The sequence below is a fragment of the Podarcis vaucheri genome, assembly GCF_965113315.1.
Source record: "Podarcis vaucheri genome assembly, chromosome: 10".
In the NCBI taxonomy this organism is placed as follows: Eukaryota; Metazoa; Chordata; class Lepidosauria; order Squamata; family Lacertidae; genus Podarcis; species Podarcis vaucheri.
The window spans coordinates 51503858-51529117 of NC_138748.1; the positions used below are offsets into that span (position 1 = coordinate 51503858).

General features: G+C 42.2%; 1 protein-coding gene across 4 annotated transcripts in view; it reads right to left on the reverse strand.

Moving 5' to 3' along the window:
* The window catches only part of TBXAS1 (thromboxane A synthase 1), a 207933-nt gene that overhangs the window by 113985 nt on the left and 68688 nt on the right, over positions 1–25260 (reverse strand). For all 4 annotated transcript variants that reach the window (XM_082240544.1, XM_082240547.1, XM_082240545.1 and 1 more), the window contains exon 5: positions 6400–6496. In XM_082240544.1, coding sequence (XP_082096670.1) covers positions 6400–6496 — 97 coding nt within the window. The remainder of the gene's footprint in view (positions 1–6399; positions 6497–25260) is intronic.

Genomic DNA, 25260 nt, shown 5'->3' on the forward strand with positions numbered 1-25260 from the left:
CACTCTCCTCTTCTGCAGTTTCCAGTAACAGGTATTTAGAAGCATTATTGCCTTTGACCATGGAGTCAGAGCATAGCCATTATGGCAAATATAACCCAGTGACTCTTGCTATCTTTCCTAGCTCTCCTTGGCTGACTATTCAAACATTTAAATTCTCTATAAGGTGTTCTTTCAAAATAATAAAAATCTTCTGTTAATCATAGGAACATAGGAAGCTGCATTATATTTAATCCGTCACGATTGTCTGCAATGACAGGCAAAGCTCTCTCCCAGCCTTACTTAGAGATGCCAGGGATTGAACTTGCTCTGCAACTGAGATGTTCCACCACTGAGCTGTGGCCCTCCTTCATTGCCAAGAAATAGAAAGTTCTTCCTGGAAAATCCTGGCTAAGCTCCACAACTTTGCTCCACATGGAATCTGCTCTTCCCTTTTCCTTCCTAACCACCAAATTGCTCTTTCAGGTAGTAAACCAATCAGAATCTTCCGAGAACCCGACCATCCAATTAAACTAAACTGATTTCTTCTGAATAACCTTCCAGCAAACAAGGTATTCTGGCGAGTGCACATTTTATCAGATTAAGGTCATTCTTCTCATGAACACACCAAGGCCTGACTCCCGATTACAGACGGCTTTGATTTTTTTTAAAAAAAACAAACATTTTAGAGAGGTTCACTGTATCTATGAACCGACTAGTAAGCAGAAATCTCATAGAAAACAACTAGAAGAAGAAGAAGAAGAAGAAGAAGAAGAAGAAGAAGAAGAAGAAGAAGAAGAATTTGGATTTGATATCCCGCCTTTCACTCCCTTTAAGGAGTCTCAAAGCGGCTAACATTCTCCTTCCCCTTCCTCCCCCACAACAAACACTCTGTGAGGTGAGTGGGGCTGAGAAACTTCAAAGAAGTGTGACTGGCCCAAGGTCACCCAGCAGCTGCATGTGGAGGAGCGGAGACGTGAACCCGGTTCCCCAGATTACGAGACTACCGCTCTTAACTACTACACCACACCAAACAACAACAACCAAATATATCTTTGTTCAAAATATATTTGCTAAATGCCATGGAAGTTTTCTGAGCAAGGAAAGGGTCAAAGAGTTCCAATAAGGGTATTCTCCACTTTTAATATCCTGGCTCCTTTGAGCCACCCCAATCCCAGATCCCGTCACCCAGCACATCCTAGCTCCCCTCACCCTCACACACAAATCACCTCCAACTGTCCCCTTAAGCAAAGATGGGTCCTCTTCCCTAGTCCTTGTACATGATAGATCACTGTCCTTATTCCATCCTTATTTTGCCCTTTGGGGATACCTTGTTAGTGTTGTCATAGTGCTTAGTACAGTGGTACCTCTGGATGTGAACGGGATCCGTTCCGGAGCCCCGTTCGCATCCTGAAGCGAACGCAACCCGCATCCGCGCGTCTGGCGATTCGCCGCTTCCGCGCATGCGCATGACATCATTTTGAGTGTCTGCACATGCGTGAGCGGCGACACCCGGAAGTAACGCACTCCATTACTTCCAGGTCGCCGTGGAGCACAACCCAAAAAGGCTTAACCTGAAGCGACTTCAACCCAAGGTATTACTGTACTGTATAGTCATTTCCTCCAGGGTCTCTAGAAGTCAAAGGTAGGGTGTGGGTGTATGTGATTGTACAGACTTATGCACCTTGTCTATATGCACATATGTGAGCACTAAAGCTCCATACTTTTGGTCCTTAGTATGAAAGGTTTTTAAGTATTTGTGGCCTCTTTTTGGGTGGGTCAGGATCTGCTAGACCTGTCTTTTATTAACATGGACGTGTGTTTGTTTTTTAGGTTTTCATCAATTGTGTTTATTGCAATTGGTCTTATTACTTCAATGAGTTTTGTAAGTCGCTTTTACTTTAATGAGTAAAGCGAATAAATATTAACAACAACAACAACAACAACAACAGCAACAACAACATAGTGCACAGCCAGTCATTTCACAGGCTGCAACTGCTGAGGCATGTTTTGAGCTTTCGCAAGCCTATTTTAGGACAATTATATTTTTCTAGCATATCATTATCAAAAGAACTTGCACTGTAAACTAGTGGGAGGGAGGGCTATTTAGGAATGAACGGATACAACAGACAGAGTATGGTGATGCAGCTAAGCAATTTTACTTCGAAATGTGGTATGCTAGTTCTGAATATCTCCTGTGGGGGGACCCTCCTGCTATGTGGGGCCCTGGACTTCTGCCCCAAAGGCCTGACAGCACCACTAGTGGAGCGGAGCCTTGAGCAATAAGTAACAAGGATGCTGTGATCCTTGGTTTTCAAGACCCATTTCAGTGGCTGGGATGTTTTAGTCCTGCCTCTTAAAACAAAGTCATGAGTTTTAGATTTTATTCTGTTTTAGTTTTATGCTGGTTTTAAAGTATGTGTTATTGTTATAGATTTGGGGGGGACCCCCTAAACCCTATAAATTAATAAATTACTTGTTTGCACTGCTGAAGGGGAAATTGCAGGCCAGTGGAAAAATACAGGCTAAGCTTCCTTTCCAAGCCAGTGCCTCACCTGGGATAGAGGTGTTTAACTACACCTCAGTTAAAATAGTTGAGAGGGTGTTTTTTGTTTTTGTTTTTAAAGAACAACTTCTGCCATGTCATCAATTCTCCAAAGGGTCACAGATACTGGTAGAGTGCCTAGACCCTCCTGGAATCTAGCTACCGCTCGGCTGAGAGTGGGGGTGTGCCCAACTTTTGTTACATTATAAGTTGCTTTGACTTACATTTTTAGGAGGGGAAGCAATTACCGTATTTTTTGCTCCATAAGACGCACCAGACCATAAGACGCACCTAGTTTTTGGAAGAGGAAAACAAGAAAAAAAAGATTCTGAATCCCAGAAGCCAGGACAGCAAGAGGGATCGCTGCGCAGTGACCCCGCTTGCTGTCCTGGCTTATGGGATAGCCGCACGCAGCCTCTCCTGGGTAAGGGGAGCCGTCATCCCCCTGCCCGGGAGAGGCTGCACGCGGCTAAGGCTCCCCCAAGAGCTGCGCCCCCTTTAAAAAGCGTGTGGAGTGTGTGTGCGGCTCTTTAAAGGGAGTGCTGAGCAGAGCCTCCTGCCAGCATTCGCACACACATTTCCCTTACTTTTTAGGAGGGGAAAGGTGCATCTTATAGAGCGAAAAATACAGTAATAAGTTTAAGAAAATATAACAACAACAACAACAACAACAACAACAACAACAACAACAACAAATTAATAAATAGGTTCTATGAAACGGTGTATTTCTAAATGAAAAACATGTATTTTGTGGTTTTATATTTTTTATTTTATTCTGTGAACTGCCCTGAGACCTTCCAGGTATAGGGCAGAATAATAATAATAATAATAATAATAATAATAATAATAATAATAACAACAGAAAGTTTTCTATCCCACTCCTCTTATGGCCAGCAATAGTTAATGCCAGAGTTGGAAGCTGCTGCCAATGCATCCCTAAATATGTCCCCCTAAATTCCTACTGTCACTGCACCCCTAAGGATGTCCCCCCCCCCAGTTCATTTATGGAAGCATGAGCTAAACATCAGATCGACAATTTTGTGACTGCTGCTTTAATTGTAAAAACAGCAGCTGCCCTCAATCTCTTTTAGAAAAAGTCCTGGCGTAAGAGCAGCAGGGATGTTCCAGCTCAGGAATGAGCTGTATTATCATAGCTTTGTGGTCAGCATTTATTCTGAAAAGCCGAACGCTTTATTCTCTCAGTTTCATCAGCATAGCATTAGGGGCAGCAAGGGGGTGCGGGGGAGAGAGAGGACATGATGGAGCGGTGGTTTCTTAATTTTTTGCACAGTATACTGTACTCTTGCAACCAGAATTTCTAAATAAAAGCAGAGAAAGGGCTTGCTCAGAGTAATTTTCAAAGCTTTAGATTCACATTTATTAAAAGCCACATAGAAATACTTCTGCTTAATAGCCAGAGTGCGCTTGTCTCTCCCTCCATGTTCTCTGCCACACACAGTTACGATTTGTAGACTTTTGCTTGTATTTATACAAAGCAATTGGATGGGGTGTGATGTTCTCTAACGTTGTCATTTTGGGCCAAGCAAGTAATGTGAGAGACTAGGCATGCCATTATGCAACTTATTTCTCATGTAGGCCCTTCTAAATTTAAACTATATTCTGGTCCCTCCCTCCAACTTTCCGCTTCATAGATGAAATAACATCTCCATTGCACACAATGGAGTGAGATAGAGAAACCACAGAGAGAGCTCTCAGAACCAGAAGTGCTATTTCCAGGCAAATTCAGGGCATTTGGGTATGGACTGGATTGCCGTAGGGAGGGAGGTTGAGTTAGGTGACGGTGACAGCGATTCCGTGTCAATGTCAAGGCAGTTTTAGACATTATTTATTGCTCAGGCAGGAGGGCAGTCAAAGGCTCAGAGTTACGGGCAGAGACGCTTTCTGCTGCTGACTCAACAAAAGGCTACAGCCCTTCAAACATACAACTCCTTCAGAGCAAAGAATGCAGCAAACTGACTCTGTGGCACACAGCATAGTTCCTGTCCCGACAAATTACCAGGGCAGCTGAATCAAAGTTAAATGGCAGGAACAGAACTATATTGCATCTTCGAGAAACAAGAGGGTGGAAACAAATGTAGGATTCACCCCACTCCCACTCGAAGCCAAGTCTGCCGAAAGTGAGGGCTCGCCCAAACTTCTGCTCGTCTCGCTGCTTTCTCTTGAGGAAACCTGCTCTTTACCACTGAATAAAAAAAACCCATCAGTTGGGTTTCCCACAGATTGATGTTCGTTCCGATTCAGCAGTAAAGAGCACAAATTCCTGGGGAAAGCAACATGGCCAACAGACCTGGGCTTAGAAAGCACAGAACAAACAGAAAATCTCTCAGCCTCGTGCTTTCTAAACTAGAAGCAAATGGAAGTACAGTGGTACCTCGGTTAACATACGCTTCAGGTTACATACGCTTCAGGTTACAGACTCCGCTAACCCAGAAATAGCACCTCGGGTTAAGAACTTTGCTTCAGGGTGAGAACAGAAATCGTGCGGCGCGGCGGCAGCAGTGGGAGGCCCCATTAGCTAAAGTGGTGCCTCAGGTTAAGAACAGTTTCAGGTTAAGAACGGACCTCCGGGGTGGGGTGGCTGGAGGTCCGTTCTTAACCTGAAACATGACCCCAGTCAAACTGGCAAAAATCTACCATTTGCCCGATAATAAATGTTGGAAATGTAGAGAGACCGAAGGTACCTTTTACCACCTCTGGTGGACGTGCCCGAAGATTAAGGCTTTCTGGGAAATGATCTATAATGAAATGAAAAAGGTACTTAAATGTACTTTTCCTAAAAAGCCAGAGGCCTTTCTCTTGGGCATTGTCGGCCAATTGGTGTCTAAAGGGGATAGAACTTTTTTTTTGTATGCCACAACAGCAGCAAGAATACTTATCGCGAAGTATTGGAAGACACAAGATCTACCCACTTTGGAAGAATGGCAGATGAAAGTGATGGACTATATGACATCGGCTGAGATGACAGGCAGAATCCGTGACCAACGAAAGGAGACAGTGGAAGAAGAATGGAGAAAATTCAAAAGTTATCTTAAGGACTATTATAAACTCAATGAATGTTAAAGTGTTGCGGTTTTCAGAGACAAAGGGATACAGTGATATAAGGTCAGAATATAGAAAAGATTAAGATGACAGAGGTTCGAAGTAACAATTGGGAGTTGCTAAAAAAAAATAATGGACATTGGGATGCAGAAAGGGGGGGGGAGGGGAAGTCCAAGAAAAGAGGTTTATGAAAATATGCTATGAAACTATACGTGTATGTTTGTCTTTTTAAGTGTTTGTTTGTTATTTAAAAACTTTGTAAAACCAATAAAAATTTTATATATAAAAAAAAAAGAACGGACCTCCGGAATGAATTAAGTACGTGACCAGAGGTACCACTGTATGGATGAGGCCATGCAACCTGATGTCTACTACTGACTGGGAAAAAGCAAGCGCTAATCAGAACCAGCATCAGGGGTTGGCATGGCTTAGCACCTGCCATGGGCCTCAGGGCTCGGTAGAGCCCCACCAGGGTCCTGATCCGTATCACACACATACCACCCCCCATAATGCTAATTGTATAAATGGTGTCTTGTCTAGCTTGGCCCTGAAGCAACCCAGTGCAGTTGTGGCTGAGGCACAAATGCTCATTGCTCATGAGCAATTGCTCTGACTTCTTAGCCATTGCATGGTACCAGCTGTGGAGCGTCTCCTGCCCTGGCCCAAATAGTGGTGGGTCAGTGCCAGAGCAGTCCTTACACAGTACTGCGAAGGAACTGCCTCATACTCTGAAAGGCAACCCAATGTACTTTTGGGAGGCTTTCTTGTTCTTTCTAGAAGAACAACAAACCTTAGCATTTGTAAGAAGAGCTACTTACCATTCTGTTAGTAAAGTTTCCGAAATTATCTGCCAAGATATGCTTGATCATCTCTGGCTCAGATACCACAATGTACATACGACGACCCATGTAATACCTGCACATGAAATGGAGAATTGTATTAATAATGAACAGAATTGTGCTTGGCTATCTGTTTAGAAAGGCTACCATTTCAGACAGGTCCACCTCCCTAACTGATAAGATGGGCTTATTCAAATATTGCTCTATTTCCTCAATAGTTGTCCTGTTTTCAATCATCCACAAAGGGTTCTCTTTTAGGAACATAGAAAGCTACTGGGCCAGACCACAGGTCCATCTATATCAGTATTTCCTACACTGACTGGCAGCAGCTCTCCAAGGTTTCAAGTAGGGTTTTTCTCCCTGTTCTACCTGGTGATGCCAGAGATGCTGGTTTTTAGAGTGAGGATCAAACTTATCCATTCTTAAGGAAATCAGCCTTGAATGCTCACTGGAAGGACATATCCTGAAGCTGAGGCTGCAATACTTTGGCCACCTCATGAGAAGAGAAGACTCCCTGGAAAAGGCCCTGATGTTGGGAAAGTTTGAGGGCACCAGGAGAAGGGGACGACAGAGGATGAGATGGTTGGACAGTGTTCTCGAAGCTACCAGCATGAGTTTGACCAAACTGCAGAAGGCAGTGGAAGACAGGAGTGCCTGGCGTGCTCTGGTCCATGGGGTCACGAAGAGTCAGATTGAACAGTATACCAACTCATGACATAGACAAACACACAAAGGACTCTACTAAATAAACAAGACTTCAACATAGTACAACACCCCCTCCCAAATTCTAGCAAGATTAAAATTAGGGCTACATGAGGAAATGCGGCAATAATTTGCACCCAATACACTCTCACACTACAGTCAGTGGGTGGAAATATTAATCTGCCACAGATGCTCCCTTAGCAGCATTTCAGAGGGATGAAATTAACTTTAACGGACAACATAAAATGAAACTCTTTATGAAAACCTGAATCACATTATGTTTATTTGGATCAAAATGTATTGGAACTAGCAAATTGGTTGCACATTTCCACTCATCGCCCGTAATAGATCTTTCTGAGGACGGTGACAGCCTACAATGAAGTTAAAAGCTATTCTGTTGTACTTGAGTCATAGGATCTTCCAGTGTCATCATGATGAATTCAGTTATTTAACAGGAAGGTGTTGAGTTTGTGGGAGGGGGGGGGATAAGGATGAAAACAGAAAACCCACTGAAGCACAAATGAATTAAAAATATACAGGTAAAACCAGTGAAATTGCTTTTATGCAAGGTTTGATCTTCATTTGAGGAAAGATGTATTGGGGGAATCCAAAAACATAAGGTAGCAAGCACTCTCTTTCACCTCCAACGATGACTGCTTCTCCAATTTCTCTGTTATGTGTATTTACATTTTCCCTTCCCTTAACAGAAAATTAAAAAGCAGCTGAGATGCAGAAAGCGTTTGGGGAGAAAATCCAGACAGAGTCATCATGACCTTGATTTTTTTGGAGAGTGTTTTTTGGGTGATCCCCCCTCCCCTCTGCATCTCCCCCCACCCCAAATATGTTTCAGAAGGTTTGGGGATGCTCTTGCAGATTTAGCAGGACGACAAGGGGAGGGGAGCCTCAGAATAGAGGGGGGCTTGTTAAGAAATGCTTCCCTCCCCTTACTGCCAACTAAGCCATACCACTGGATCCAACTCCAGATGTTCATATTTACTTTTTCTGTAATTTCGAATAAGTATCATTCCAAACCAGTTTGTTGTAAAGTAATATTCAATTTATTTATTTACATATTAGTAATTCCAAAAAAAGTGGGATTCCCCCCCAAAAAAGAACACAACACACTTCTGCTGCAATTAAGAAGTTTTATTTATTCATATCCTGCTCTTCAAGGGGCTCATATATACTGATTCTTTCTCCCCCTGCCCCCCAATATTACTGCCTTTAGGAAACACACTGTGTTTCTGTAGAATTGGAAGATATGGATTTGAGTGTGAATTAATGACTGTACAATAAGCAAGTAATTCTGGATCAATGACTTAATACATAATCACAGTGAAAAAGCTCTTAGGGGAATAAGGACAGAATGTTTCTTAATGATGTTGGACTGGAAGAAGACTATGGTTGACTTTAATTCATAATAATAGTAATAATTGGGGGGGTAGGTGGGCCCCCACCAGGCGCGCAGGCAAGGGCGGGGGCACAAAATCGGCTAAAAATATGTCCATAAATAGGTCTGTAAATAAAAATATTGATTATTGCCTCATAAGAAAAAGTTATAAATAGAGGGTGAATTGAATGGGGCGGGGGGGAAGGGAAGATGCAGAAAGAAGAGCTAATTTGTCAGTGGCTAGGGGGCCCAATATGAACAGTTCTACCAGGGGCGCAAGTTCACCTAGCTACGGCTCTGATTGTGAAAGGCCTTGATAAAATCTTATTTAAGAATGCATAGATAGATAGATAGATAGATAGATAGATAGATAGATAGGACACACAGCCTGTTTCACGGCTGAGGAAATATTTAGGGAACCTCCATCACTTTCTCTCTCTCTCTTCCTAACTATAAAAGCATAGAAAGAGCCTGCTGTATCAGGCTAGTGACCCCATCTATTTCAGCACCCAGTGATCTCACATTGTCATTCCACATAGAGAACCAGCCAATCGGCCAACAATGTGTGAAACATAGGAGGAAATGGCTGGTTTGGACACCTGGAACTCTTGGTGGTAGAAGATGCAAGGCCATTGAGATCTGCACTGCTGTGGCTGAGATCTATGAAAGACCATTCAGTTAACACACACACACACACACACACACACGTCAAATTAAACAATGATGCAAGGAGGATGCCGAAATTGTTCTAATTTAGGGCAATAGCCCCAAACTGTTGTGATATATAAAAGCAAAAGTGTTTGTATACAGAGCTTTAAGCCTAAAAAGCCAGAGGGGCCTTTGAGCTCACCAGTTCTTTCTCTTCGGCTCTAGAGGGAGCCAAAGAGATTTTGTTCCCACAAACCAGATTGCTGGGATAGCTTTCTTGTGGGTAAAGCTGTTCGAGGGCTTCAAATAGATGCAGCTTCATCATACAAACTCCCAACTGTCCCTGTTTACCAGGGCGAGTACCAAACAGGTGCTCTGAGCCACCACCACCCCCAATATCCTTATACCTGTCCCTCCCTGGGTGACCACTATGCATACTTTTGCCACGTGGTGATCATTCTCAAATTTAGTGCAGCTTGCTCCAGCTGTCCGAAGTTCCTTCCTCAGGGTCGTCTTGAAGCTAAAACCTCCGCATAAGGAGGGATTATACCTTATGTTCGATGCCAGCACGTGTGAACGAACACACTAATGCCAGGCCTCACTCAGATGAACAGTTAAATAACCTATTATAAGGCAATTGTGTTTTTCCTAATATATCTTTAAACAAAAGTTTAAGCAGCCTCCGATGCTTTAAAACTGGTGGCAGATAGCCAGTGGCAGACTCCATGAGTTCAGCAGCCTAGGCCAACCTGTAGTTTTTGGACTACAAATCCGATCAGCTCCAGCTCTGGCTAGGGTTGGCAAGAATTGTGGTCTAACTACATCTGGAAAGCACCAAGCTCGAAAAAGCTGTTGTACATCATACAAAAGACACAGAAGATCTTTAGAAATGTGTGTGATGTGAGGGTGGGGGATGGGGAGGAGGTTTGGTATGAGAATTAGGGCGTTGAAGTGTATGTCCCTACTATCATCTGCGAAATATTAAAGGGAATGTTATTATTGCAAAAAAAAAAAAAGTGTATGTTTTAATGTTTTCAATAATGTTTCAAAGGTAGCCCAGAGGCTTCAGGCAACGTATTACACCGGATCGCCGGATAAGTAAGGAAATCTCATTTTAATAAAATTGTATTAAGATTTTCCATTTAGTCCTTTTTTTCTAGAAAATCAGTTGCTGTTTTCATGCAGCAGTGATATTTGCTACAGTTCGGCCTTTCCCAGTTTGTGCTCAACTCAAAAGCTCTTCTCCCAAACCTTTGCTTTTAGGGGGCTTCGGTGGGCTGGAGCTGGGGGTGGACATCTCAGGGGTCAGAACTGAATGTGCCGCCTCTGCTAGGGTTCCTGCCTTTTTCTCTCTCCCCTTATTGCAAGCAAGCTGATGGAGAAACTGTCCTCTCCATTGACTTACATCTACACAGGTGTGCAGATGCATGGTATGAAGGTGATTTTTAAAGAAATGGACTCTTCAAGCACCATCTGCTTCCCATACTGTGTGATAAAGAAATATGTTACAGTACACATTAAGACCCTCCCACTTTTTATTACACTTCACAGTTGCATGTAGCATGCAACAAGGGAGATAACGGTGCTGTGTTCCATGGAATTGCATACAATTGTGACTCACAAATGAAAAGGGCTTCAGCGCAGATTGCACCACAGTGTAAGTGCAGCACACCCACCAAATCTAGCCCAACACCCATCGTGTTGATGCAAATAGTTATATATTTTAAATTACATGTCTGCTAATCAGTTGTCATTCTCCAGTAAATTTATCTAATAAGACTTCAAGGGCCAAAAACGCTGTCCACCTCCTCTGTGATGTATTGTGCTTTTACAAAACACATACAGTTTAAATAAGCATTCATCCAACTAGTTATCATTCGTCATTTTCCAATGCAAACCATTATTTCCTTGCATAGACTAGTCTGTGCTACAAATTATAAATTTCTTTTTCTGTGTTGTTCCACAGTTGCACAATCCAGTGTATTTGATTATGCTAATAATAATCATAGTAACAATTAGCATTTGTATATAGGGTGTTTAAAACGCTATATGCAAATTGTTTTAGCAAGTGAGGGGCAGACATTGTAACGCAATGCACTGCCAAAGGCCACTTATTGGGAATGTGGTAAAAATATGAATTGGGTGCTTCCTTATCCACAGGTCAGCCTCTTCATTGCACTACTACACAAAGTCTCCTTTGCATATTGTGTAATGTTTTGGATATTTTTCCTGCCTCTGGTGCGCGTAAAGGGCATTGACCATTTTGCAAGCAATCGCTTTTTAAACAACCATCTCCCTTTTGCATTAGATTGGGACTCACCTGTGCTAGGTCCAAAACTTGCAAGCAATGGCCTTTCTAACATCTCCTGTCATTCATCAACACACCATTAGAGGCCAAAGCTTGAGACAATGTACATTAACGCAGTAGGATGGTCTCCATTCAGATTTTGCTTCGCTTCACAGGACAAGTACTACATAAAGGGCTGTTTTTGTTCAATATGGCATCTGTGTGGGAAAACACCTGTGCCCCATTCACTCTGTTTACAGCCGGTCCATCAACTTGCAGAAGGCTTTGATCTGCCTATCTGTTATCAGCTCTGTGCCCAATTCAAACACATTGCTTGGAACATAATGGAAAGAAAAACGGGGAGGGGGATGCAGAGGGGGGTTGAAAACAAGGCTTTTCTTTATTTCTTTAGTAGATGCCTGGTAAAGCCAAGCAGAGATCATCTGAAAATCCAAATGCAATGGAAAATGATATTATCTTTTATCTGGCTAAGAGAGAAGGAAACTACACTGAGAAAAGCAAGGGTGGGTGTCTATTAAAAGACTGCGGGATATAAACATGCTGAAGGAAAATGCTACTTTCTTAAGTGTCATTCATTTCTAAAGAATACAGAGGAACAACCTAAGCCATTCTGTTCCCTATTTTTAGATACGTTCATTGACAGCAGGTAGGTAAAAAACACAGAGAAAGTAAAGCACAAATGTTTACTCATTTAAAAATAGACACCAGACCTTCACCACTTGCTTAATTATTTCAGGGCTCAGCAAAATGACCTGCTGCAAATAAAACCCAGGTCCACTTGCAATGCATAATGTTGACTCTTTGGCACAAAAGTAGCGTGTGACGCACAGCCCAGATGCACTTTTTACAAAAACAGCGGTTCCAAACCTGAGGTGTTTGTGTGCATCTTTAAAAGAACAGCACAGTTGCATGCTTATTTTTATGTCAGCATTTGCATTCTCCAGTAGGTTTCCAAGATTATTACATAGACAAAGACTCCGTTTCAGAATTCAGAAGGTGGGGTTGGGGGCAGAAAGGTTTTCTTAGCAAAGGATAAAGGGCTGTTCTTGGATACATTCAAAATTAGACTGAAAAGAGGAAGTGTATTTTAAGGGCACTCACTATTATTTTTAGTAACTCTTCATAAATATAGCAACATTAAGCAACAAAAGCTGCTCGCTTTCCTTTTTTTTAAAGTGAAGTGCACTGTATCTTTGGTATGTCTATCTAACACCTAGTGTCATCCAATTGTTCGTAATGATAGTTAACTCAGTGTAAAATACAGGTGGGTTGCTCTAGCTCGCCTGGTTTATCACATTTCTGTGTTTGCATCTAAAACAGGGATGAAGAGGGATCCAGTCTTCACATAAAGTAAGAATTTGGGGGGTAAGGAGTGCAAGCCACCCCCTACCCCCTCCTTGCCTGACTCTACGGCTTTAAGCAATCTTCTCCCAGCCCATCTTGCTTCCAGTATTAGAGCCAGATTTTGGGAGGGGGGCTGCTTAAAGGAACAGAGTGCAGTAGGACACGGCAGAGAAGGCGGCACTCCTCATTTTCCATACACCCTTTGCACATAAAAAATAGACCTCCTCAACCCTACTTTATATACAAAAGGGTCAACACATTAACAGCTGCCCTGTCACGTCTAGTTTGGTCTTTGGTGTGTAGGAACACTAAGCTGGCCAGAAAATATAGGTGCTTGTCACCTTGTCAACAAGATGGCATCCTAGCACCTGTGTGCTACAGTGATAGGGACAACTGGGACGCCATGTTTTAATCACGCCTTGCATCATACTCCTTGGAATGGGAAACTCTACATAAACCTTCCAGCATTTCCTCTGGGACTCATTTCGAGGTTTGCTAGATCAATCTGTTATCTTTTATTTGGATGATGTCATCATACTTTCTGGCATTTCAGGGACCAATGAGCTCCACGTCTGTCAGATCTATTAGGAAAAACAACAACCGAAGAAAGCTCTGCCATGTAATAGCATGTTAAAGTATGAATTTCCATGCAAGGCCATTGTATGCTTGGGCGATTTGCCTGTCCAGAGAAGCCAACCTGGGCCAGATGCAAAGGAGAACAGAGTTCCTGCCACTTCTATACAGCTGTCAAGGATGCAGGAACCCTGTCCTCTTTCGCACCAGGAACATTTACTTTTTAAAGAGGTTTTAGTACCTCCTCCAGCCCTTCCCTCTCTTTTGTTCTGTTAATAATAATAATAATAATAATAATTTATTATTTGTACCCCGCCCATCTGGCTGGGTTTCCCCAGCCACTCTGGGCGGCTTCCACAGAAACCAAAAAAAACATTAAAATATCATACATTAAAAGCTTCCCTGAATAGGGCCGCCTTAAGATGTTTTCTGAATGTCAGGTAGTTTTCCATCACCTTGACATCCGATGGGAGGGCATTCCACAGGGCGGGCGCCACCACCGAAAAGGCCCTCTGCCTGGTTCCCTGTAGCTTCGCTTCTCGCAATGAGGGAACCGCCAGAAGGCCCTCGGCGCTGGACCTCAGTGTCCGGGCAGAACGATGGGGGTGGAGACGTTAGCGGCTGCTGCAATCCTGAATGCATTTGCTATCTCGGGAGCCAGAGCTTAGCATTTGAAGAATATTAAAATAGCCAGATTGCAAATCGAGAAACGGCAAATGGCATGCAGCAGACTATTTAGGACATACATACCCTTGCCCCTCATTTTGTAATGAATAAAAAAACGGCATTCTCATAAAAGCCTTTTTTTTCTGCAGTATGATGCCCATGCAGCTTGATACTATGCATGCTTAAGTCCCACTAAGATAAAGAGGGCTTTCTCCAAAGTAAGAATGCATAAAACTGAATGTATGGTTATTTAGGACCAGATGACCTCCCCAGGTTTAACCATGTTGGCTTAATAGCGTTCATATGTTAGATTTGGACATACTATATAGAAACAGTAACGACCGGGGAAAATCTGGGAAAATAATAATCCCATTTATCCAGTCCTCTCTCCTGTTCTTTTCCTTCCTGGTAATGAAACCAGACAAGGCTGCAACAACAGTTTTACATGAGATTACACACAGGCAGCTATTCTTTCAACTCCCCGCTGTAAATGTCACACTCAAGTGTTCCATACACTATATGCATCAGCAAACTTTTCACTACATCATTTCCTCCATAAACTCTAGCCTTGAAAGTGCTGTCTACTCTACTGTAAAAAATGAAAAAAAGGAAAATATAGTCTCTATGCCATTCCACATCCCCATACTGTACAAAAAACATTCTTAGCGTGAGCTGCATAAAAAGCATTGAGAAAAGAGAAGTTTAAGGAGTTTAAGTACAGGGCATTGCTAAAGCAAATCCTCAATAAATGCTACATTTACAGTTTCTCCAAAAACAGTTTTCCCAAAAGAGTCTTAAAAAAATAAAAATCCCTGCTTCTCTTAAGGGTCAGCAAGCGACCGCCTGGCGTATGAGAGCTGCTAATTCAAGGACGCTGACGCACAGAGGCCTTTAATTGTTACTCTTCTGTAAGCTTCATGCAGACATGTAACTGACTTTCCACTCTTTGGTGGGTTAAGTGTTGTTGTTTTTTATGTGTATATCCCATATGTTCCAAGTAGCTGTGTGGGCAGGAAAGCAAAATTGCACCGAAACGTGCCATTTTAACAATGTGTTTGGGTTTGTAAAATCACTTTTAAAATTTGCACTAGAATGCTTTTTTTAAAAAATGCTATTGCGTAAATATTTAAATATTTTTATTTTATGTAAGCCACACTGGGCTGTAAGTTTTACACTTGGTCATTTCCGCTCATACACCTGCAACACAAGTGTCTCCGGTGCTTTTTTTCAAAAAGTAAAATGAAATTCATATTGAAATACTGCCCCTCAATGAGGCCAAACTAAGATTCACAAAATGTTTAGGGATATGCGTACCCCTGCATACACCCCCCCCAAAAGCACTGACCCTACTTCATGTTCTATGCTTTTAGAAGCAGAAGAGGATGAGCAAAAGAGGGAGGCCTGTCTGGCCTTTGGGAAGGCAGTGAAAAAAACCTCAGGAAAATCTTTTGAACCCTGGGGCTGCTTTTATTTTATTTTTAAATACATAATTATTTTATAATGATGCTGCTTTCAATTTGTCTTTCTACTAATTTTATATGTGCCCTCCTTGGTTGCACTTTTTTTATTCTGTTGTATTTTCTCCGTGTTGTTATTGTTGTTTATCCACAAGCCACTTGGGGGTCCTTTATGTTATTTATTTCATAAAATTTATATACTGCTTGACTGTAAAAAACCTCAAAGTGGTTAAATAACCCCAAAGCGGTTTCACAAACCCAGTATGCATGCTGAAGAAGGCTATTATTGTTATTTATTTAACAATAATAGGGGCAATATTAATAGAGGTTGTTAAATTAAATTACAAAATAATAAACATAGTTTCCCTCAATGTGCATACTGGGTTGTTGAGCCAAGAGTTATAAACCAAGCAGTATACAAGTAGTGAATTAATAGTAGTAAATTGTATATTACTTGTAAAGCATATGCTGTACATGCAAAAAAAAAAAAAAAAAACAACCCAGCTTCAATCCCTCACATCTCCAGTTAAGGCATCAGGTGGTGCAAAATACACATCTCTGACTGGCAACCTGGAAAGGCACTGCCAGTCAGAGTAGCCAATATGAGGTACATTGGACACAAAGTCCAACAGGACTTTCCTGTGTTCCTATTACTCAAACACCTCCACACATAAAATCTATGCAGATGTGAAAAGCCCCTACTCTTCCACCCGTTTTCACATTCAAGTTTCTATACGTGACGTGGGAGTTTTTTGAGAAACCAGGACTTTCCCTCCACAATATGGAGAGTACCAAAACTACGTATGTATTGGCCAATATTCCGTAACACCCCAGTTTGATTTTGTGAATTGTTTCTGGGGGACTGTCAAAGAGCTAACCTCTACAACACAGCTGAAAAACGTTTATTGGGATAAGACTATGAAATGCGCCTCTATCAGTGACAGGTTCAGAGGATGTGGGGCCTTAGGATCCCACGGTTATATATATATATATTGGCTTCTTTTCAGCCTAACAAGTTGACATGATTACATGTGAGCATTTGTCATATATGGCTGGTGATGATTAGCTGAAGCAGTATTTCATTTCATTAACACACCATGAAAGCTGTTAATAGGATTGTGCTTCTTTACTACTCCATTTGGACAGGAATGTGATCCTAATAAGATACGAGGTCAGCTCCCCTGCTTGGGAGAGAATGAAACTGTCTGCAGTACTTTATCTTGGCAAACACTGGCAAGCAGAGGGTTTCCAAATGCTTTTCCCACCAAGCTGCTATTGTATTTGCCCACATTTTATTACCCATGCTTCGGCTGTGACATTTTCACTCAGTTGAACCGGAGTTTGTTTTGTCTGCATTTTTTAAAACATAGTGTATGCCTGACTGACCTCTCTGTGATGTTGTGGCTGACATTCCTTGAGTGGTTCAGCCCATTACTATTATCAGCTTCTCAGTGGAACTGGGAATACAGAGCCATGTTTTTTCAAGCTGCTATGAAGCTGCACTCCCCTTTTACAATTTCCAGAGGGGCAGCCGTGTCTGTTGCAGCAAACATGGCAAAGAGCCCTGTGGCACCTTAAAGACTAACCCATTAAGTTCTCCTAGGATACAGTCCACTTCATCTGATGCACCTCCTTTTACAGTTACAAAATCTTCTCCGTGAATTCTCTACTCTTAGAAAAATGTAACTTGGGTCAACTATATAACAGTACCTTACATTTCTGCATGGATGAAATTTCTTTGAAACACTGAGTTTCCCCCATGAGGATTTGATAATGATGGGGCTAAACAGAGCAAGGCATTCATTGTCTCAGAGTTAGGGATGTAGAACCTCAAAACAAACAGTATTTATAAAATGAAACCTCCCCTCTATTACTGATAGAATTCAAATTATGGGTTTAAAATGACAGAATATTAAATCTTCCCAAATATGAGGGTGCTTTAATATTATGTAGGTTCAGTAATTTACTTTCTGAACTGTTCCAAGGAAAATTTTAGGGTACCCCTTCTGAAATATGCATGTGTCCTTGCGGAATTGGAGAAGCCGAGTCTACCACACGTCTTGATATTCTGTCGTATGCAGAGACAGAATACAAAAGTCAACATTTTGTGACTTAAGGAAATGCTTGAATGAGTATATTTGTCATGAACAGGCAGGGTTTTGGGGAGGAGGAAGAGGATCCCGGTGAGGGGTGCTGCTGGGAGTGGGTTACATGGGAGCAAGCTGGAGATGGGGAAGGAGAGGTTGTTGTAGACAATACTCACAGGGTGACAGAGGAGGACAGAGGGGCTAGTGCACAGGAAGCCAAGGAGCGGGACCCCTCACCAGAGAGGACTCCGTCCCACGAACACGGCAGGTCCTAAGGCATAGGGAACAGCGGGCAGAGCACTCCCCAAAGCAAAGGCAGGTCAGGGCCTGCAGCCTGGTTCACTAGCTGGCCAGGTGGGGAAGGAGGCATGTGACTCCTCAGCTGGGGCAAGCTGAGAGCAGGTGAGGGTCACCTGCCTCATCAAGCCCAGATGCTGCAATCAGCAGTCACAGTTATAAGGTAGCAGCAGAGCTGAGGTACTATGTCTGCTCAGTTGCCCATGTTGAGGGACCTCACCTGGGATTCTCCTTGGGTTTTGAGATTGGCTGCTGAACTACTATTTTGGTTTACTTGGACCACATGGATTGGCTTCTGGACTTGGAACTTCGTCTTGGCACCCTGTCTGCCAGGTCAGGACAATATTGGACATTTTATTTCTGCAGAAGGAAACACTGTTCACACATTTTGTGTAAGGGCGCACACAGTCTACAGTACACATGTACAATGATCAATGAATATAATCAAGATAGGGGGGGTTTCAGCCGGAACTCACCAAACCTCTCAAGTGGGCACCATTGCCATTATAAGAAAACAAGGGAGGCGATCATGGTGAGTCCTGGCACCTCTTTTTCTAGAAAAGTAACACTGAACATGAACATTCTCAGCTTCCAGTTTTTGTGCTTCCACTCCACATGAGGACAACTACTTCTCCTGTCACATCTCCCCCCTCACCCCTTACACAGCTTCTTCAGCTGGGCTCAGAGCTGTCCATTAGGTTGCCAGCTAACATTTGTCTGCATGGCCTTTTATTTAATCTCTTACCCAATTGGCAGATTTTTGTTTTGTTTTGTTGATGCAGACAGAACTTTAAAGAGAGTTGTGTTCTCCCTCAATATCTCCAGCCCACGTGCAAAAAAAAGACATGCAAAATAGATTACACTGACCCTACTGGTGTCCAACACTCCTCTAGGGCATATGCTCACTCACTTTGACACAGTCTCTCTCATGCTTAGCCTGTTTACACATAATTCTAAATTACACAAACTCTCACTGTTTTCTGGAAGAAAACACTATTATATATCTGATCCCAAGACAAATGAAGAAAGGCCAGAGATGGGAGCGATCAAGAGACCACTGTTCTATGAATTTTCAGTTTGTTTCCATTCGCTCTCATAAAGTGATTATTTGTTTCTCTTACATTGGTTGAACATTTTGTTGCTCCTGCTTCAAACAATGTCAGTCCTTGTTATTGGAGTGCTAACCAGCCTGAACTGGTCAAATTGTGCTGAGTTGAGGGGGAGATACTGGGATCTCAAAAGCCAGCCAGCTCCAGAATCTGTCCTATGGCACCCCAAACCCTCTGGACCATCCTGGTTCCATCTTGGCCTGTCCCTGCCCTCACAGCCCACAATCCAAGGAGGCCAGGGTGGGTGGAGGTTGAAAATCAAAAGTTGTTAGCCCTATTTTGGTGGAATGGGTAGGCTCCTGTCCTGGTCAAATACAGTGTGACATTGTCCCTCTCATTCCATCAACTATTATTATTATTATTAGGCTGAATTAGCATCCTATGGTTTTTTAAGTGTGTTTGTGGGAGGGGGTTATTGGTTAGTTTTTGTTTTATTATGCATTTTGAGTATTGGGTGCTGGTTCTCACAAGTGGGGAATAACTGTTGGACCCAAATCCTGGGATCTGCTCTAGGTTAAGCACTGGAATCCCCGCAGTTTCTCACTGCTTGGAGATTGGGGTGTGTGCAACAATGCTGCTATATCAAGAAAGAAACCCAAGGGCGATGAATAAGAAGAAGAATAGAGGGACTGCTTCCACCAGCAACTTGCCAGACATCTCTGAGAGTTCATAGGCAGGGCATAAAGGTGAACAACCCCCTGTTTGTCCCTGGCATCTGGTATTCAGAATATGCTGCCTCTGCACAGAGAGATTCCATAAAGCTAATACAGATATATATATTTAAAAACCCTCTCTAAAGCTACGTTATTAAGGTCATCTGCAGGGTGACAGAAAGTAGAAGATGAAGGGATTACGGCTCAGTCTTCTGGGAACCTGCACACAAGTCTCTGCCTGAAACTCATTTAGTAGTTCCAAGACTAAGAGACCTGTGGCACTGTACAGGATAGGTCTGAGATCTGCAAAGAACTGCAACATTTCTTGGCTAACATTGACATGTAGGAGAGACCCAATTGGCTTTTTTTTGTTTTGTTTAAAAACAATTTATACTTATAACAGTTGCAGAGAGGAGGACCCTTTGCACTGGCAATGGGGGAGAGGGAGTTAATTCTTTCCCTCATTCCCCCAAAGCCAATCTTTGCCTTTGTCTCAGACACATTTAACTTTGCAGCTTTAATAGCTACGGGAGAGAGAGAAATACAGGTTAAACAGGTATCTTATTTTCCCCCAACAGTTGAGTGGGGGGGCAATTTCCATCTGGAGGGGGCATTCAGCTGCTCTGAAGGATAACTACATAAAAGACAGCTGATCACATTAAGCTTGGTCCTAGGTTCTACAAGCAAAAGAGTGATTTGACCATCTTGTTTCCTGAATAATAACATAGCAACCCAATTTTTAAACTGGTGGATTTTCAAAAGTAGACAGAAATATAGCATAAAGCCTGCTTTTTGAAGAGCAGGTGAAGGAACTATCTGTTAAAAGGTTTACTGATTTTCTTTGTTTTTAATAATGATAGTTCTATATATATACTTAATAAAGATAGTTTTATGTATATATTTACTTTCAAGTGTGGATTCTAACATTGTTTATTATCTTCAATTTTATTGTACAGATTTTTCAGTCAAGCAGTTTTGAAGTCTTGGGGATTTGAGGAAGGGCTGTGCTTCAGTGGGAGAAGGTCCCGGGTTCAAAGCCCAACATCTCCCAGGTAGAGCTGGGAGTATCCCTTACCTGAAACCCTTGAGAGTCGCTGCCAGTCAGTGTAGACAACACTGAGCTAGATGGACCAGTGTCTGACTCAGAAAAAAGCATCTTCCTATGTTCCCAGAGGCATGTGCTGGACCCAGACCATTTAGGGCTATACATTACCACTGCTTTCATGTTTCACATCCCAACTCTCTGCATGTGTCCATTGCCTTTTCTGTATCATTGGACTTCAATTTACTTGTAGCCAAGTGAAGTGCAAGCACATTAATGGATGCTACTGCGCTAAAGCTAAAGCTCAGACCTCCCAAACACACAAAGGACAGTGCTCATAGCATCAAGCTATAATTACACAAACCTAAAAGGTGATTTAATCCTCCCTCTCCCAGCAAAGAGAGAGGAAAAGGTGAAGGGATATTTCTTCGTTTAGCTAATACAATGCAGCTGCACAAAATTGATTCTGGGACCAGAAAGATTTGGGCAGAGGGGGGAGTGAAATCTAAAACCTATATATGAGCAGGAAAACAACCCTATAAAGTAGTAATGAAGAAATTTATTGACATACATAAAAAATGGAATGTTATTTCTAAAACGTCAGTTGAACTTATTGTATTCAGCTCAGCGCAATGTGGATATTACAATGAAGAGATGCTTTCTAAAAATAATAATAAACCCCCAATCCACAACAGATGTTAAAGGAGCCATTTCCCCCCATAGCAAGAAAACATTAACATGAAGAACAGCCCCTGTTGCCTTGTGAGATGCAATTAGTTGTGGGCGATCTCCTTTTGGAGATAACACGCACTGTTCGTTTCAGTTCGAAGGCTGAGTGATCCTCTTTTCAAAAGGTCAAGCAGCTGATTATTTGGAGGGGGGATTCTTAGATCCTACTCTCTTAACTTTAATTTCCCACATGGCAGGGAGTTGTTACGAGGCTTTTGTATCAGTTTCAATACAAAATTTCCGAAGCAGTGTACAATATAAAAAAAGGCCCCATAACAATCAAATCATGAGAGAGCATAGGTATCCTAAAATAATTAAGAACGAAAAATGCAATAAAAAAAGCAAAGGCCCTCAACACCATGAACATAGCAGCAAAGACACGCATATAAGCAAGCAAAAGGGAGGTCTTAACCTGCTCAGAAAAGGATAGCAGAGTGGGAACTCTAGAAACCTTTGGCAGGAGGGTGTTCAGAATGCCAGGTTTACACCTGAAAAGGCCCTGTGTCTCCTGTGAGCTACTTGGGCCTCTATCCAAAATGGCGCCAAGTTACTTGCACAAGGATTTCTGCCTGTGCATTAGAATTTTCTCTTCTCCTCCTGCCATGCCCCCCATAAATTTATTTGCATGCATTTCTGTCTATTTTCAAGATATTGTATTTCTTGAATTTGATTGGCATTTACCTTTTGTATCCCTTTTTAAAAATTCTGCTTCTTTTACTTATATGTATGCTACAGATCAGTTTTGACGTGTCCCAAACCACTGAAGTTGTCATTAATCTTTTTTAAAAACACCAGGAGCCTCTCTGTAGTAAAAAAATTATTAATAATAATATCCAGTGGTCTAATTTCCAATAAAGATTTAAATTTGTGTACTCCCCGTTGTATTCTGGTGATAAGAGGCACTGTCCAATATATTAAGAAGACCATTCTCTAAGTTGTTAACCTGATTAATCAGAGCTTCTATGATTAATAAATTCAATATGACATAATTTTTATTCCTTGCTGAAATATGTGTACAGTTTCTTAGCTCTGGATTGGCTATGCATCAAGCATCAAAATAAATGTGTTCATGTAATACATTGTAGAAGGATGTTTTAAAAGAGGGTGCATGGGGTGTGCGGAAGGTGAGACGTTCTGTTTTTACCAAAATAATAAATAAGTACAAGATTTAAGTCACCACCTATCACCACTTTCGCCTTACTGAAATGAGCGCAGTAATGTAAAAGTTTCATCCAGAAATTGTTCTTGTTGGGTATTAGGTACATAAATAGAGCATAATGTCAGCCAGGAGTTATCTTGCAGATCTTTGAGGAAGATAAATCTTCCATTAGCTGGACCACTGCTTCTGACCCGTCAAGCTATATTTTATAGTCACCCAACAACACACACAAAAAACAGACAGAATCACACATAGGAAAATGCCTCAGATTAGACCATTTGTTCATCAGTACTGACTCCTCTGGCAGTCACTCTCCAAGGACACAGATCACATCACCTGTCTCCTAATCTCCTTTTAACAGGAGATCATAGAATCATAGAATCATAGAGTTGGAAGAGACCACAAGGGCCATCGGGTCCAACCCCCTGCCAAGCAGGAAACACCATCAGAGCACTCCTGACATATGGTTGTCAAGCCTCTGCTTAAAGACCTCCAGACTGCCAGACTGAACCTGCATCCAAGGCATGTGCTTGACCACTGAGCTATGCTCCCTTACCATATGCAATTACATGAATTGAACAGTGAATATCTTCCCCCACTTTCTACTGAAACCTTCCATATAAGATTTTCAAGCACACTCTGAGAACTGAAGGGGGGGTGTTCGTTTCCGAAAAGGGGGAGCAGCTATTGTGACCTACGAAACCATGATTGAAATAATCCTCTCAAGACCTGAGGGCTTTCAGAATAGAAGGCATATATTGTTTTGACGTGAATGAAGCTGCAAAGTTGCTTTGACATCCTGCTGTCAAGGAAACCAGTCCACACAAAAAGAAAACAATTGTGATGGTATCAGTCAAATGATTCAAGTGACCTTAGGAGCATAATAATACAGACTCCAGTTTCAAATATCTATATTCATCCTGGGGGTGGGAATAAAGGTATTTTGCTCTCCGTATTCATTTGGAAGCCATTTTCAATCAGGAATGTGTAAAGCACTGTATCTCCTCCAAGACTGTCAGGTCAAACTCGAAGTCAAACTATACGTACGATGTTTCCACATACTTGCATTCATTCCTTGCCTTCATAAGAATTGAGTAGGAGAGGATGGCGGATGATGCTCAGCCGTTTTTCAGGCGTAACACTGCATGCGCACATAGATGTGTGTGCACTCTGCAAAAACAGCCACCACCAGTAGTCCAACAATAAAATTTAAAATTTAAATGCTTTTGTTTACATGTCATTAGGTTACTGTAATAGGTATGCGTTACTCGTGCGTAAGCTGGTGCCTTTCTCGGTTAATTTGCCTTGTTAAACCTTTCTGACTACACAGCCCCTTCTCATCGTGGCTGCCTCAGTCACTGGCAGAATCCGTCAGTGGGCGTTTCTTGAACCTCTTCCAACATAAAAGTTGTTTGACACCCAGTCTCCTCCTCCTCTCACTGCGCGGGAGTCTTCTCCTCCCCTTTGCCTCTCCCTCCGATGTCAGTTCCCTGACAGTTACATTGCATGTTCAGCCGCTCAGGATTTCAGTATAGAGCTGGTATATATGTTAGGGTTGCCATATTGCAAGAAGTAAAAATCCAGACACAAAAACTGTTGAGCTTTTCTGGAAAAATCTCAACTCTTCCGATATGGGCTGCCATACATCCCGGACATTTTTGCTGCTTTTCGAAATATATGTTGTACCTACTGCAGGGATCTGTACCCCCATAGTGAGTTTGCACCGTCCAACTGTATTATTAATATTTATTGATTTTGACAAGTTATGTACCACTTAATTGTAATCATCTCTGCTGTAGTGGTCCTTTTAGTTTTCAGTACAGTTCTGTGGATCCTGAACACGTGGTGCTCAAAGAGTGCGATGAAAGAAGGTGTATGGCCTAGGTTTAAAATGCCAATTGAACATTTCGAGGAAGCAGGCAAAGCAAGGTTACTCCTAACTCTTTTGTCATGCCAAAATTGTGCCACACCTGGGAGTAAACCCACAATATATGTAAAAATTAAACACTGGAATCCTAACAGCACCAACAGTTCGCATATTTACTAAATTCAGGATGGATAAAGGCAGTGGGGTACCAATGGAAACATATGACTATTGTTGCTGGCAAGTCTCTACACTACTTACAAAACAGAATAATAAAAAATACAGAGTTTAAAACATTAGTACATTAACAAAGCAACAACTGGAAGAATCACATCAACAACAATGTCAAAACATCAGCAGTATATAGGACATGTAAAGGTAAAGGGACCCCTTTACCTGGGGTTGCGGCGCTCATCTCGATTTATTGGCCGAGGGAGCCGGCGTACAGCTTCCAGGTCATGTGGCCAGCAGGACTAAGCCACTTCTGGCAAACCAGAGCAGCGCACGGAATCACCATTTACCTTCCCGCCAGAGCGGTACCTATTTATCTACTTGCACTTTGATCTGCTTTCGAACTGCTGGGTTGGCAGGAGCAGGGACCGAGCAACGGGAGCTCACCCTGTAGTGGGGATTCGAACCGCCGACCTTCTGATCGTCAAGCCCAAGAGGCTCAGTGGTTTAACCCACAGCGCCACCTGCGTCCCTTCTATAGGACATGATAACCCACTCCAAAATCCAGGAAAAGAGGAATCTTTAAACTGGCACTGAAAATACCTTTTTATTAAGATGTGGGCCTAGCATGTCACAATGAA